This window comes from Homalodisca vitripennis, unplaced genomic scaffold (assembly GCF_021130785.1).
Source record: "Homalodisca vitripennis isolate AUS2020 unplaced genomic scaffold, UT_GWSS_2.1 ScUCBcl_8852;HRSCAF=17139, whole genome shotgun sequence".
NCBI lineage: Eukaryota > Metazoa > Arthropoda > Insecta > Hemiptera > Cicadellidae > Homalodisca > Homalodisca vitripennis.
The window spans coordinates 1-15,433 of NW_025784958.1; the positions used below are offsets into that span (position 1 = coordinate 1).

The 15,433-nt window shown below is 32.1% G+C and overlaps 1 protein-coding gene across 1 annotated transcript; it reads left to right on the top strand.

The window, feature by feature from the left end:
- The first annotated feature begins 1,575 nt into the window (after window positions 1-1,575).
- On the top strand, window positions 1,576-4,857 carry LOC124374508 (DDB1- and CUL4-associated factor 6-like). Its single transcript, XM_046832711.1, has 3 exons — window positions 1,576-1,757; window positions 3,445-3,596; window positions 4,746-4,857. The coding sequence occupies exons 1-2, from the start codon at window positions 1,616-1,618 to the stop codon at window positions 3,522-3,524; spliced, it is 222 nt and encodes a 73-aa protein (XP_046688667.1). The 5' UTR covers window positions 1,576-1,615; the 3' UTR covers window positions 3,525-3,596; window positions 4,746-4,857.
- The last annotated feature ends 10,576 nt before the right edge of the window (window positions 4,858-15,433 follow it).

Consider the following 15,433-nt stretch of genomic DNA (forward strand, 5'->3'; position numbering starts at 1 on the left):
TTTGTAAAGTTTGTGTATGTTACTTAACTAAGAAACCAAAATTTTTAAAGAAGGAATTGAGATTTATATTAAACGTAAGATTTAGGCTACTTAACTTTAAAATTAGCTGATATCGATTTAAATATTCTTAAATTAGGTTCACCTTCAGGATTCATGTCATGTCGCTCTTTGTTCATGTTATAACGTATGATTTAAAAGAAATAAATATTCTGATTCCAAAAATAAGCAAAATGATGTCTAGGGTTTGTTTCTAAATGACAAATTGTTTTTAAGTTGAAACAATTTTTGAAATGTTTTTGGTTGTGTTGAATTGCATGTGCAGTTAATGGTCTCTCATGTTTGTAACGCTGACTTCACAGGCCTGTTGAGCACCCATGCTCATAATAAAGACAGGTAGATGGTCGCAGGGGTCTGGGTGCAGGGTTGCAGCCTCAGAAGGATTCATAATCGATTATAGTTGTGTGTTAGGTTAGCTATTCATGTGAGGAAGAGGTCAGATTGCACATCTCGAAACTTAGTGTTACTGAAATTTGTTGTATCACTGAACAATAGCAGATATTTGGAAAATTCCTGTTTCCTTTACAACTCTTTGTTATCGTATAAATTTTGTTTATCGAAAAATAAGACTGAATTATTTAAAAGACTGTAAAAAACAAATGAGTAAAAAAAATACTTTTGTATTCCAAATAGTTGTACTTAAGTTGAAGTTTGAAGATAAGTACTCGATGAAATTTTGTTGTTGTAATAATTGTCAACTTGTAAAGTTTCACAACTAACAATTAAATTTTTAATACAAAATTTTATAGGTGCCAGATATATTAAGAATGAGTGCAAAAACAGATTATGGCATATCCATACAGTTAATCAATAAAGAAATATAACATTTAGATTAAAAAATATATACTGTTCAATTAAACAAAGTTTTGTAATTCCTATTATTAAGATGTTAAAACATGGTTTGATAACAATGAAGGAAACCTTGATGAAAATGTGAAGAAAGAATAGCTAATTAATAGAGGATAAACTTGATGTAAGACCTAGAAATGGGTGAATAAAGATGATTAAGAAGATACAAAAAAGAAAGTCTCATAAAGAGTAAAAATAGAATGATAACAGGATTTTGAGAAAAGATTGACATTTATACATACAAAATCCAGTTGTGTATTGGTGAACATGAATAAGGTCAATAAATTTATTTTTATTCAATATACATATCTAAATTATCGTAAATGTGTTTTTCCACTAAAGAACTTGAAGGTTGTGGCTCGAAAATATAATATTATCATCTATTTTAAGTCAAGTCAGATTATTGGTTTTTCCTTTCATGAGTTTAGTGTTTTTATGTACCTATAAATTAAACCTTATAAATATGTTATATATCTCAATGGTATTGAATTTCTTTGCAAACCAACACATTTTAAGATATGTCTTTGTGATAAATTAGTTCATAAGAAATTATAATGTTCGTAACATGCTTATAAAGTTTGCAGGGCACTCTCTTAGATGACTAAACTATATCTAAGAGACCAATAATGTACCTAAATATGATTTCTGACGATGTACTGTGTAATGTTTTGCTCAGGATGAGACTACAGTGGAATATGAGCCTGAGGTGATGGAGAGTGATGAGGCTATGGAGGAGGAGATGGCCAAGCCATCGAGTGGACTGCCACCAGTCAGGCGGCTTAGGCTGCGGGGAGACTGGTCCGACACTGGGCCCGACGCCCGTCCTGAGCGGGATGTAGGCCAGAGCACAGGTACTATAGGCTATCAGAAGTTTGAGAACAACTCATCTACATCACACTGGGGAGACTGTTGAGAAAACAGCAGAGCTTTTTTGTGGTCCAGGTTTCTCTGATGTCGAAACAATGCAAAGAATTTTTTTTGAATGTCTTTGTCACCGACTACTTTGGATCTCTTCAGACAGTTGTCACTCCAGATTCCAGGAGTCAAGTCAGTGACAGTGTGTCAGATTTCAGACACTGCACCAAGCAGGAGGAGAAAATAAATCAATCAGTATTTATTTACATATACCTAGAGTACAGTTGTGCATCAAATATTAACACATTCACTACTGAAAAATACTTGTCCGGTCATGGTTAATGCGGGAAAATATTGTTTTTTTAACTTACCAAAAATGAATTCAGAGCAGCCCAAAAGGTTCTACAAGGTTGTCCACTGCCATATTTGGTGACGTTATAACTGTGACAACAATTGTTGTCAGCCGCAACTGGCACTGGTCCCCGCTTAGTCAGTAGTGCAGGACACTGGGTCTATTACTCCCGAATGACTGTCACTCGCGGAAGACATTGTCAATTGAACAAATAAAAACATGAAAAAATTGTTTTTTGTAATAAATTGAAAACAGTCCATAAACATGGACCGAACTCACGTCGGCAGAACTCTCTGAACTTGAATTGGAATCGTCCTGTTCACTCATAGAGTCTTTCACTAGTTCTTTGTCGTGTTCCGTATTGCCTAAATACAATAATAAACACACATACTCAGTCACCTTACACCATACACTACACACAATAAACAATATGGCACAGCCAGCAAACGAAAATTGTGAATCACAAACGGATTGTGGATAAACAACGTATGAAACAGGCACAATACACGGCAAACGGCACAATGTTCCACGGCAACTGCTAGGCTCACACTGAGGCAATGGCTGCTGAGTAAGCAGATGTCTGCTATTGTTGTCATCCTCATGATGCGCCAGTATTGCATGACAACAATTGTCGTCACCTGCAGCGAATGTGTTAAGATAAAAATATAGTCATCAGAATCAAAGAGTGTACCTGGTGTTGTAGGGACGTTGGTCTGCCATCCTAGTTTGGTCTGACTTTATTACTGGACAATGTCAAGGATGTGCAGCAAATCTACTGTCAATACTTGAACTCTTTGAATGCCTCTCCCGCAGGTATTAGACCACTCAGAAATCTTATTGCCCTTTTCTGTATTGTCAACACTCTTTGAAGATTTGTATTACTTGTGCCTCCCCAGGCTGCTAGTTCCATATCAAAAGGTGAGTCTCAAAAATCGATTAATATGCACTCAGCTAAATGGAGTGTTAAATGGAGCTAAACAAAAGATTCGAGTAAAACACAGTGTTGTATCCTTGTAAGTTTAACATTATGTGTAAGAATTTCACATCTAATTAAGAGAAAATTTAACAACTTTAGATATTTTTCATAACATTTAATGATTGCAAAAGTCCTTGATAGTCTGTTTCTTTTTATTCATCCATTCTCAACAAAGAACTTTGAAAGCATATCCATACAGGACCATGTGTAAATCTCTCTTATAAATTGTTTATCATGAGCATCCAATTAAATGAGGGTCTACACTAGAATATGAGAAGAAGACTGTCTTTGACTCAATACAGATAAGAATTTTTCCTTAATAATACACGATTAAAGAAAAGTGTGTTCTGAACAGATGCTGCTCAAGCAAGACCGACACTGCATGCTACACTGATGCAGCGCATGACCGATGTTTCTCTCGAGAATGTTGAATGACCCGGCCACCCGGGCTGCCTTGAGTCATGGTGGAGAGGATGATCACAATGAGTATGCTGAAGAGAATAGTCGGTAAGTGCACTACAAAGAGGATGATTTGATGTTCCCTTTGACAATAAGGCGATTTTTTCTCAAACTTTTGTACTGAGATAAAGAAGTACAATAGTTTTAGTTAATGACATAAGATGTGTTCTTTGTTGAGCCATATATAAAATTTATGGAAAGATCTAAAGAAAAGCCAAATGACTGGTAATTCTTTAGTTATTCATTGTAAAGCAACTCCTCCACAATCTGTAAACTACCCATTCGTTAGGTTCAGTGGTTGTATTTTTCTAACAGATATTGCATTTACTTTATTCAAGTATTTGTGAAAATTCTTGTGCATGAATATTTGGATAGTTATAATGGGTGTTTACTCCCACTTTGATCAAATCATATAAAATTTATCCATTAGTTGAATTATTGATGTCTAGGTTCTTTTTACTTTAAGCATTTGTTTCTAAATACTGAAATGTTTTAAAGAACCGGAAAAAAGGAAACGAGAATTACGTTTAAGAATTGACAGTACATTAGTAATCTCTGTTCTCTTTCCTATAAGAAAGCCAATGTCAGAAACAATACAATACCAACATAGTGCATTATGAGGATTTGGACTAATATTATTACAATAATACTTCTATTTCTATTGAATGCTAAAAGTTGCTGGCTTCACTGGACATTTTTCCTTAAAAAAGTTAGTTCAAAAATGTGATAAGGTGTAAGTACAATAATTACTGAATCGTTTTCTGAAAATGGTCCAGTTACCACTTCTCAATGTTTGTGTTGTACTATTGTGACTATATCAATACCATTGACTATCCAAATTCATCATGTTGACAACATTTTTCAATAGCAAAGCGCATTTCTGGGTCTTCCATCATCTTAATGCAATGTCAGAAACTTAAAATTGAAAACTTTAATACGAGAAGGTTTCCTTGTTGCCATTAGTCCACTATCGCGCTTATCTCGGCTGGAATAGATTTGTGCATTTTGTTTACACATGTTGTTTTTAATGGCAAGTATGGGTTTAATCAATTTTGTTTCTTTGTTTATTCGTGTTATTTTTAAATTTTATGATAATTTAATGGATTTGGATAGTTGGAATGTAAAATACTTGTTGTATTATTGCGCATCATGTAATAGGCTAAATAAATACTTATGGTTTTTATTTTTACTATGCAGTGATCGCCCAGAAGATGCCTCTAATGCAAGAAACCCTGAGTATCCAGAGGCGGAAGCTCCTGTCGTGGCAGTTTCCATTGAGGAAATATACTCAGATTCCAGCTCACAACTGGTATGTTGAATTCATACTGTAAACTTTTCCTCCTCAATATATATAAAAACTTTGTTTATAGTTACTTATTTCTTTTACTGATTATTTTTAAAGTTGATTTCTTATCTAGGAAACGCCTTCGGCAGATGTGCGTCACTGGATCTTCTCAAGTGCGGTGGTCTCCACCCATAGCCAGCCCCACACCTACACCTGCAAGAGGATACTGTGATCGCTGCCTTTCTTTCGATAGTCATCATTTGTGGCTGTTAAAACCTTCTCCTCACCTCGGGACAGTCAACCCTCCACCATTCCAAAAAACCCCTGCCTCCAACTCCACCTACACCACCTGCTTTCATCCTCTACCTCTGCACCCAAGTCATCATCTAGTGGAGATAATTACAACTCACATCACAGACCAGTTGTCTTACATGAGACATGGGTTCATTGAGAAGAGGTCAGATTTGATTTGACATAAATGTGGAAAAATGCATTATAAATTTCTGAATTTGGTTGAAATTACTTATTTTTATAATTTTATCTCATGTTTATACTTTACTAAGTTTATGAGAACTGTTCAACACTATTTAGAAAAAATGTAGGAATAGAAATTCATAACATGAGTACCTTTAGTTAATTAATAACAAACTTTTTACATATAATTCTAAAATTACATACTCGAAAAACAGTAGTACTCTTGTATGAAAATCTGGTCTTTTTTTGGTCTTTGCGTAATAAAATCAGATCACAGGTTTTGAAGTTCATGAATTTTCAAAGTTGCAGTTTGGTTGAATTGTGCCAACAAACTTTTGTCATTCTTTCTGACATAAAAAATACTGGTGGATTTGTTTGTAAAATTTTGCTTTATATGTCTAAAAACTAGAGAAATTAATTAAGCTGAATGTTTATATAACTCCTTGTTTATTATAGCTCTGCTTGTTTGTTTTTGGTTAAAGTTCAATCTTCTGGATATCTGTATTATTTTGATCTGAGGAGAAATTTGTTGGGTGGAGGATAATTTTGAAAGAAAATTTGGATTGTGTTTGTTTCTATTTAGCTAGGAAATATAATTTTTAAGATTATATTGAATTTTTTGGGTTTACTTTTAAGAGTTCATTTAAAACATTAATTTCTTCAATACTTCTTCATACATTTTATTTTTTATTCTTGTTCGCTATTTACTGTATAGGTGGCATAAATGATATAATGACCTATGTGAAGAAGATTAATTTGTTTTTATGTTTATAGGCATGGAAACTGAGCCAGTTGGTGAATCTTCATGTACTCTGGACAAGGGCTCCACAGCTTCTCGAACTTCCTTGTCTGTCAGCAGATGAAGGTCAACCAGAGAAAACAGTGCCTCAACCTCAAGGTAAGTAAATATTTTTGTTCATATGATATCAAAAGGTTTTCCCTGGGTACAGCAGGGATCACTTCTGGCCTGGTTTATACCTACCAGTTGAATCCACCACTGGGCACAGCAAAAAAAACCTATGTGCCACTTCAATCTGGGCAACCTTATGGATGTCCAGTAGCGGCACATCCACTAACCGCACATGTTGAGATTCTGGGGCTCATGGGCAATTCGATAGGTCTAGCTCTACTTGTGGAAGTTGACTGTTGGAGTTGGTGGGGTTTGTTCCCTTACTCTTAGAGGCTCTTGGTTAAAAAAAAATAAAAAAAACCTCAACAAGGGTGTGCCACCACCTGCTTACTCTTGATTGGAGAGGCTGGTTCAGAGCTGGCCTTCCCATTTTTCCGGGATGACTTTGAGATGTAGTTGCCCTAATTCTTCATCATGGATCTCGGATAGGAGGCGGCCCCTACTCCCTAACCGTTACCAATCCTGAAATATCATATCACTCCATTAAGGACTGCAGCGCAAAGGTTATTACAGGACTAAGTGCACAATTTATATGCTTCATTGTTTCCTAAGAGAAAAATAAATCAACAGGTGTGGAAATATTTTACATTTCTGTTATGGTGGACTAGAAATTGAGGTTGGATGTGACACGCCACTGGTTAACAAATTGTCATTGTCACTCTCAGATTGATGCACTAAATTATTCTGTCTGTGGTTTAGTTTTATTTCAGAAAATTTATTAATTCATGTTTTGTGCCTGTTTTACCTTTTTTATTAAGTATTTTACTCCTGAAGAAGATAATAGTTGATTCCTTAAAAACATAGTGCTCTATTCAAATCAACAAAATCTTTGACAAGTTTGTGAAATCCTTTTATCCTTTCATATGCAGATTGGACACAACAAGAGTCAACAACTACAAAAAGGTCAAGATGGGAAAACTTCAGAATTGTCCTTCTTCTATTTCATAATACACAAGTTTAGATGGAGTATGCCAAATACTTCAAAATAACATTGATATGTAGCATACATTACTCAATTCACCAAAATGTTTCTAAAATGTTATAGTTTATTCGTGGTAACAACAAATTTTTTCACAGCAGGAAGGAACGCAGCCGGTACCAGTAGTCCAGATAGACTCTGTACCTCAGCGAACAGCTCTCTCCAGGTCAAATCAGGGGTCACCTTTAGCAGGTACTCAAGCACTTTCTAACCATATAAACTTTTGTTATATTTGTTTGAAAGCCAACAGCTCAATTATTTTGACCTAATTAACGAAACAGTACATAATGCATTTCTTTTGCTAACTTTTTCACAGAATATGTATATAGTTTCTGAAATTCAATAGGTATTGGATCATTTGTAGAGTATTTCAATAATTTCATATAAGCGGTCTGTAGGCTTGTCCTCTATGATGTTGCAAAATCTGTATTGTTGGCTAACATTAGAAAAAAAAGATGTTCAAACCATTATTGAGAAACAAAAAATATTGGAAAGTATACTATTTTAATTCAAAGGTTATTAAGAAATTTTTACAACTTTTGACATGATGATTTAAATTACTTTGTACCTTTACACACGCAATTTCACTTCCCAAGTAAATAGAAATAGGCTATCTCATATATTTTAGTCCATTACATGTGTGTAATATTTCAAAGGGCAGACCTATTTTTAACTCAGTAAACTAACGGAACATTCTAAATGTAGGGAAGAGCAGATTAATGCTATCCTTTATAGTTCATTCTCAAACCATGAAGTAATGCAAATCGTTCATACTATTTTGATCACAACTTATTCCAGGATAGGGTAGATTTATGGCACATTACATACTGTAGCCGTGCTTAGTAAACAGTTCAGGGATTACAATTGGGTTTATCTCACAGTGTTATTTTCTCATCATTAATTTCCATATTAAACAAACGTAGGAGTACACCAGAGCATGTTGTAATGTATTCTGGCTTGACTAATTTTGTAACATAATGTTGTTGATGAAGTTGATCCCATTGTCAGAAAAGCTGTTTTGACCTGGAGTACACCCTAAAAGTTCTACAAGTCACCTGTAATTATGCTAAGGAGAGCTGTTGTTTCCCTGAACTCTTATTGTTTTGAAGATTGTAGTTGTATTCTTGACAAGGATCGTCCCTAATGACGAGAGATATTCATTGAAGCGACATGTGTTATCATTGGGAAAATTGAATCTTGCCTATGTAGGAATTTTCATCCCTAATGGAAACTCGTAGCTCAATAAGTTTTTAAGTTACCATACTGAATATTAGTCAGCACTAATCCTCAGGCCAATTCCAATGGAGGGAGATAGCACCATCATCAGACTTGATCTTGAGAGTGTGGTAGAAACAAAGTTCCCAAGCAAAATTTTAAGTAAAATACTGTTTAATCAAATAATATTGTGGTTGTTGGGACTGTGGAACTTATACTTTCACCTAAGATATTGGTCTTAGAGAAGTGGTTTCTGCTCAGGAGTTGTCTATAGTACAAAGATGTAATAGTTTCTCACTGTACCTGTTGACTGACAGCACACTTAACTTAAATGAGACCAATCACATTTGTTAAGTTAGACATATAGAGGAAATATTTTGCAAACATTAACTTTCATCAGAAAGATACAGGATGGTATGCACGAAGAAAAGTACCTGTTTTTGGGAGCTTTACAACCACACTGCAAACTTTACACATTCGGGGACTTGTGATCTGATTAAGACCAATTTTGTAAACAAGAAATGATAGGTGTAAAAATATTGTTTTTGATTATTTCATTTTAGAATCGTACAGAAAAATATTATCAAATAAAACATTTAAATTTTATTCTTGACTGAGGGTGGTTAAAAAAATTTGGCTCATGGTCACATTATGGAACGGTTCTTAGAGTCAGTATATTAGGTGTGTAATTTTGTATACCACTATTAAAAAACGTTTTAATTGTTAAAACATAGGTTTTTGTGCAGCTGATTTACAAATTTACTGTGGTTATAACCTGCTTGTTTTTAACGTGCAAACCACCGTCTTCAGGACATAAACAAACTTTAAATCACCACTGCCAATGGAATAAAAACAATTTTAATATAAATCCACAAATTGTCCTTCGTTGCGAGTAGAAGGCAGTGTTTTCCCATGTTTACATTTCATTTAACAAATTATATTTGGTACTACTGAAATATATTTTTGCAATTGTCTGTTCACTGCTAATTCACTGTCTGCAAAGAGATGCCTTGCGGTGCAAGAAAATAACTCCGTAGATATGTATACTTCAAGTTAGTTATTATTTTCAAAATCACAAATATTTATTTATTTTTGGTACCTACTTACAGTTTTTCACATGGAGAATATTTGATAGAAATATGTTTTTGAATGAAATGTGAACCATTTATAGTGTATTTATCTATTACATCGGTTATGTCTCCAAAAGAGTGAATTAAAAACAACTCCGCGGTTAACTATAGGAATGTGGTAATCATGTGTAAATGAAGAAAGGAAATAATTTTGAGTTATGATTGAAAGGAAAATTTATTACTGGAATAATGATAGAATTTGCCTCCTTGAGTTGATGGAATAAACAAAAAAACTGTATTTTTCACTGTGTATTCAGCTCTGTCAATGGACTATACTTGACAAAGTTGAATAAGAGGATGATCATTGTTAATACTTATACAGGGTTAGTCAAGGGTCATTCATGTTGCTTAAATTGAATAACAAATTCTGAATGCCTTAAATATATAATCAAACACTCCAATAAATGAAAGATTTTTATTTTGTGAGGCCTTGAGTGCTCAAAAAGAACACATCGTCAGACCCACATAACTGAAATAAAAGTTAAATTAATAATAAAAACAATTTAGATTTAATTAAAAACATATGTCTTGAAAAATACAAAGAGATAAGATTTTTAAAAGGCCAGGAAGCATGTCTACTGTATATATAACAATTAATATTTAATTAGATTAAAGGCAGTAACGGTGAATTTTGTAGAGGTCCAGGTTTCATTATGTACTAAATAATTTTGGATCTTCTGCATTTAAAAATAGTTTCGTAAGCATCGAGGAAATTGTTGTCATTGAATTCTTTTAATAATTTGACTTGTGAAAACGCAGTGGCTGCAGTGTCCAGTATGGAGTGCATGTTTCGCCATGGGACGATCTTTCTTCTTGCTGATGATACTTCAGACATGCTTTATGTTCCTTTACTCTCTTTTTTATTTTTCCTTTTTGTTTGGCCAATATATTTTAAATCACAGTTGTCACAATTAATTCGATTGATTCCAGATTTTTTCTTCATCGACCTATTTTATTCTTTGGATTTCATAATATGTTTTTTAGTTTTATTTTGGAATTTGAGGATACATTAATACTGGCATGTGTGTTTTAAAACTTTTAGCAATTTTCTGTAGTTAAATTGTTGTAAGAACACTGATTATTCCATTTTTTTCAGGTTCTTTGCATTTAGTTTGAATAGAGAGTTGTTCTAGAATTTCTTTCAACTAATTTTCTTTTTCCTCTTTTTTTCATGTTGTCAATCATTTCAATTTTGTAACCATTAAATATTGCAATTTTCTTTAGTTTTTTTCACTTCCTTTTTATAATTTTCAATTGATAGACGGGGTATGTAAGAGCCTGTGGAATTAAACTGTGAAATAGCTGCCTTTCTTTTTTTGTGAAGGGGGATTGAAATGATTCAAATGGGATAAATCTGTCGTTTTGTGTTGTTTTATTTTCTATATATATTCAAATATTCAAAAATGGCCAGTTGTATTTTTTGGTAACTTAATCAAATCTAGAAATGGGAGTTGATTGTTATGTTCTATTTTCACAATTGTAAATTTTATAGAGGGGTTAAAATGAGTTAAGCGAAATAATAAAATCTTGAAGATTTTGTTTCTTGTCAAAAACAGCAAATATATCATCTACATATCTATTTCCAGATTCTTGGAAAATAAATCCTTTGTTTCCTTTTGGCTGAGTTTCAAATTTACTGAGAAATTTGTTGGCAGATAAAACATGGAAAGGGGATTTCCCATGGCGGAAGTACCATAACACTGTGTGTTTTAATATTTGTCTCGAAATTGTAAACACATTTTGTGACATGCTAAGATTGACTAAATTAATGTACTCTTTAACAATTGTTTTTTCTAAATTTATGGAAATCAGCCAGTCCTCGATTGATTTGTATGCTATCTTTAATAGGCTACAATTAGGGATAAAGAGATTGAACATCACAATGATACTAGATATTCGTCTTGTTCGGATCTTAATATCTTTTGTAGAATTTAAGAAATCATTATCTATCTTTATGTCTGGAAAAAAGTTGGGTGGGAATTCAATTTGTTGAAACTACTTGCACTAACCATTTTGGATCATAAATTTAAGAAGGCGAATTTAGTACAAGTAAACTATGGGCCTCATTAAGTTTCCTGGTTTATGTATTTTAGGAAGACAGTACATTTCTTGGTATAATTGGATTTGATAATGTGAGTGATTTTTGAAAATTTCTTTCGATATTATTGTCTTGCCAGTGTTTTAATGAAGCTGTTACCGACGCAATTTGTTGATTTAGTGGATTTTTGTTAATTTCTACATAAGGACCATCTTGAAAGCATATTTTCCCACTCTTGAACTTATATTCACTTTTTTCTAATATAACAATTGTTGTTACTTTTGTCCGCTTTCAGGTAGAAAACATCTTTGCTTTTTAATGATTTTATTACATTTATTGTTATTTCTAAAAGACGTCTTGAGATGATTTTGAATTACTTTTTTTAGATTGCTTAGTTTTACACTTTAAGAAGAGCTGAATTTACATCACTTCTAATTGCATTTCTTTGATCATTATTTAAATAATTTTTATGTTTTTTTCAACTTCAAACAAATACATCTTCTTGTTCTTTACAAGATTTTATGGCGTTAGTTTAAAACTTTATTCAATATTTGATAAACGCTGCAACCGTAAATGTGTTTGAAGACAAATTTTTAACCACATGTATCTTTGGAAAGAACTATATTTTTGTTACGTATTTTTGTGCTTATATTTTTGTTGAGCAGTATATTGAACTTCTTTTCTAGTTTTTCTAGTTTTTGTTTGGGTTTGTAATCAATACCTTTCTCATAAGATCATTGTATATTTCATGTGAAAAATGGGAAATTCAACGCTATTCAAATTTCTTGTGATCTCTAGCTGGAGTTCAAAATTGCTTGAAGTTCAACAAATATTGGATTGTTTCGAATATAAAGACTTAATTTCTAGATTTAACCAGTTTAATTTTAGCATTATGTAGAAATTTTTCTGTTAACAGAATTCTTTATAGGAATCGATATTTTAATAAATTTAGAAAATTTTTTGTTTTTCTTACAACCTTTTTGTAAAACATGTATATCATTAGATTGTAACCTTACTTTTTGTTTCAGTTGATGTAGTTTGGTGAGCCTGAGAGGACTTGAGTGTCGGATGAATACATTTTACCAGCTTCTTCTTATTGGAAATTAATTGCTTAATATAATAATCAAACATCTCCAATAAATGAAAGATTTTTATTTTGTGTGGCCTTTCGTGCTCAAAGAACACATCGTCAGACCCACATAACTGAAATAAAAGTAAATTAATAATAATAAACAACTTTAGATTTTTTTATAAAAACATTTGTCTGGAAAAATACAAAGAGATAAGATTTTTAAGGCCAGGAAGCATGTCTACTGTCAATATAAATCATTAATATTTAATTAGTTATTAAACGCAGTAACGGTGATTTGAATTTTGTAGTGGTTCCAGGTTCATTATTTACTAAATAATTTTTGGTTCTTCTGCATAAAAATAGATTCGTAAGCATCGAGGATATTTGTTGTCATTGATTTCTTTTAATTAATTTGACTTGTTGAAAGCAGTGTCCCGTATTGGAGTGCATGTTTCGCCATGGCCGATCTTTCTTCTTGCTGATACTTCAGACATGCTTTATGTTCCTTTACTCTCTTTTTTATTTTCCTTTTTGTTTGGCCAATAGAATTTTAAATCACAGTCTGTCACAATTAATTTGATAGATTAAAGATTTTTCTTCATCGTTCTATTTAATTCTTTGGGATTTACCTAATATGTTTTTTAGTTTTATTTTGGAATTTGAGGATACATTAATACTGGCATGTGTTTTAAAACTTTTAGCAATTTCTGTAGTTAAATTGTTGTAAGACACAGATATCCATTTTTCAGGTTCTTTGCATTTAGTTTGATAGAGGAGGTGTTTCTAGAATTTCTTTTCAATAATTTTCTTTTTCTTTTATATCATTGTTGTCAATCATTTCAATTTTGTAACCATTAAATAATGCAATTTCTTTAATTTTTTCTTTACTTCCTTTTATTATAATTTTCAATTGATAGAGGGGTATGTAAGAGCCTGTGGATTAAACTGTGGAAAAGACTGCTCTTTTTTGTGAAGGGGGATGAAAGGAATCAAATGGGATAAATCAGTCTGTTTTGTGTTGATTTCTTATATATCTCATATTTCACAAAATGGCCAGTTGTATTTTTTGTAATAATTAATAAATCTAGTGAAATGGGAGTTGTTTGTTGATGTTCTATTTCTCAAGTAAATTTTATAGGAGGCGGGTAAAATGAGTTAAGCGAAAATATAAAAATCTTGAAGATTTTGTTTCTTGTCAAAAACAGCAAATATATCATCTACATATCTCTTCCAGATTCTTGGAAAAATAATCCATTGTTTCTTTTGCATGAGTTTCAAATTTATTGAGGAATATGTTGGCGAATTTAAAACATGGAAAAGGGGATTTCCCAATGGCAGTACCAATAACACTGTGTGTAATATTTGTCTCGAAATTGGAAACACATATTTGTGGACATGCTAAGATTGACTAAATTAATGTACTCTTGAACAATAGTTTTTTCTAAATTTATGGATATCAGCCAGTATCGATGATTTGTATGCTATCTTCTAAATAGGTACATTAGGATAAAGAGATTGAACATCAAATGATACAAGATATTCGTCTGGTTCGATCTTAATATCTTTTGTAAGAATTTAAGAAATCATATCTATCTTTAATGGAAAATGTTGGGGTGAATTCAAACATTGTTGAAACTCTGGCACTAACCATTTGGATATAAATTAAGAAGGGCGGAGATTTATACAAGAAACTAAAGGCCTTCCTGGCCTTTAAAAATCTTATCTCTTTGTAAATTTTCAAGACATTATGTTTTTATTTAAATCTAAATTGTTTTTATTAATAATTTACTTTTATTTCAAGTATCGTGGGTCTGACGATGGTGTGTTCTTTGAGCACGAAAATGCCTCACAAAATAAAAATCTTTCATTTATTGGAGTGTTTGATTATATATTAAGCATTTAGTTTCCAATAAGATGAAGAAGCTAGGTAAAAATTGTATTCATCGACACTCAAAGCTCTCTCAAGCTCAACAAACTACATCAACTGAAACAAAAATTAGGGTTACTATCTAATGATATTACAGTTTTTAAAAAAGTGTAAGAAAAACAAAATATTTCCTAAATTTATTAAAATATCGATTCCTATAAAGAATTCTGTTACAGAAAAAGTTGCTACATAATGCTAACAATTAACTGGGTAAATCTAGAAATTAAGTCTTTATATTCAAAACTAATCAAATTTTGAACATCAATCAATTTGAAACTCCATATTCAGAGATCACTAGAAATTTGAATAGCGTTGAATTTCCCATTTTTTCACATGAAATATACAATGATCTTAGAAAGTATTGAATACAAACTCAAACATAACAATCTAGGAAATAACTAGAAAAGAAGTTCAATATACTGCTCAACAAAAATATAAGCACAAAATTACTACCAGAACAATAGTTCTTCCAAAGAATACATTGGTTAAAAATTTGTCTTCAAACACAATTTTACGGTTGCAGAGTTATCAAATATTGAAAATAAAGGTTTAAAACTACGCCATAAAATCTTGTAAAGAAACAAGAAGATGTAATTTGTTGGATGTATGAATCAAACATAAAATTTTTAAATAATGATCAAAGAAATGCAATTAGAAGGTGATGTATATTTCAGCTCTTCTTAAGTTTAAAACTAAGCAATCTACAAAATGTAATCAAAAATCATCTCAAGACCGGTCTTTAGCAATAACAATAATGTAATAAAATCATTTAAAAAAGCAAAGATGTTTTCTACCTGAAAGCGGACAAAAGTAACACAATTGTTATATTAGCTAAAAGTAGCGCTCTCTCATTAT

Bases quoted from the DNA above. Each gene is read 5' to 3' on its own strand.
- LOC124374508 (XM_046832711.1), top strand. From the start codon at position 1,616: ATGGAGAGTGATGAGGCTATGGAGGAGGAGATGGCCAAGCCATCGAGT. The intron at 1,758-3,444 runs GTACTATAGGCT...TGTTCTGAACAG, and splicing joins GGATGTAGGCCAGAGCACAG to ATGCTGCTCAAGCAAGACCG.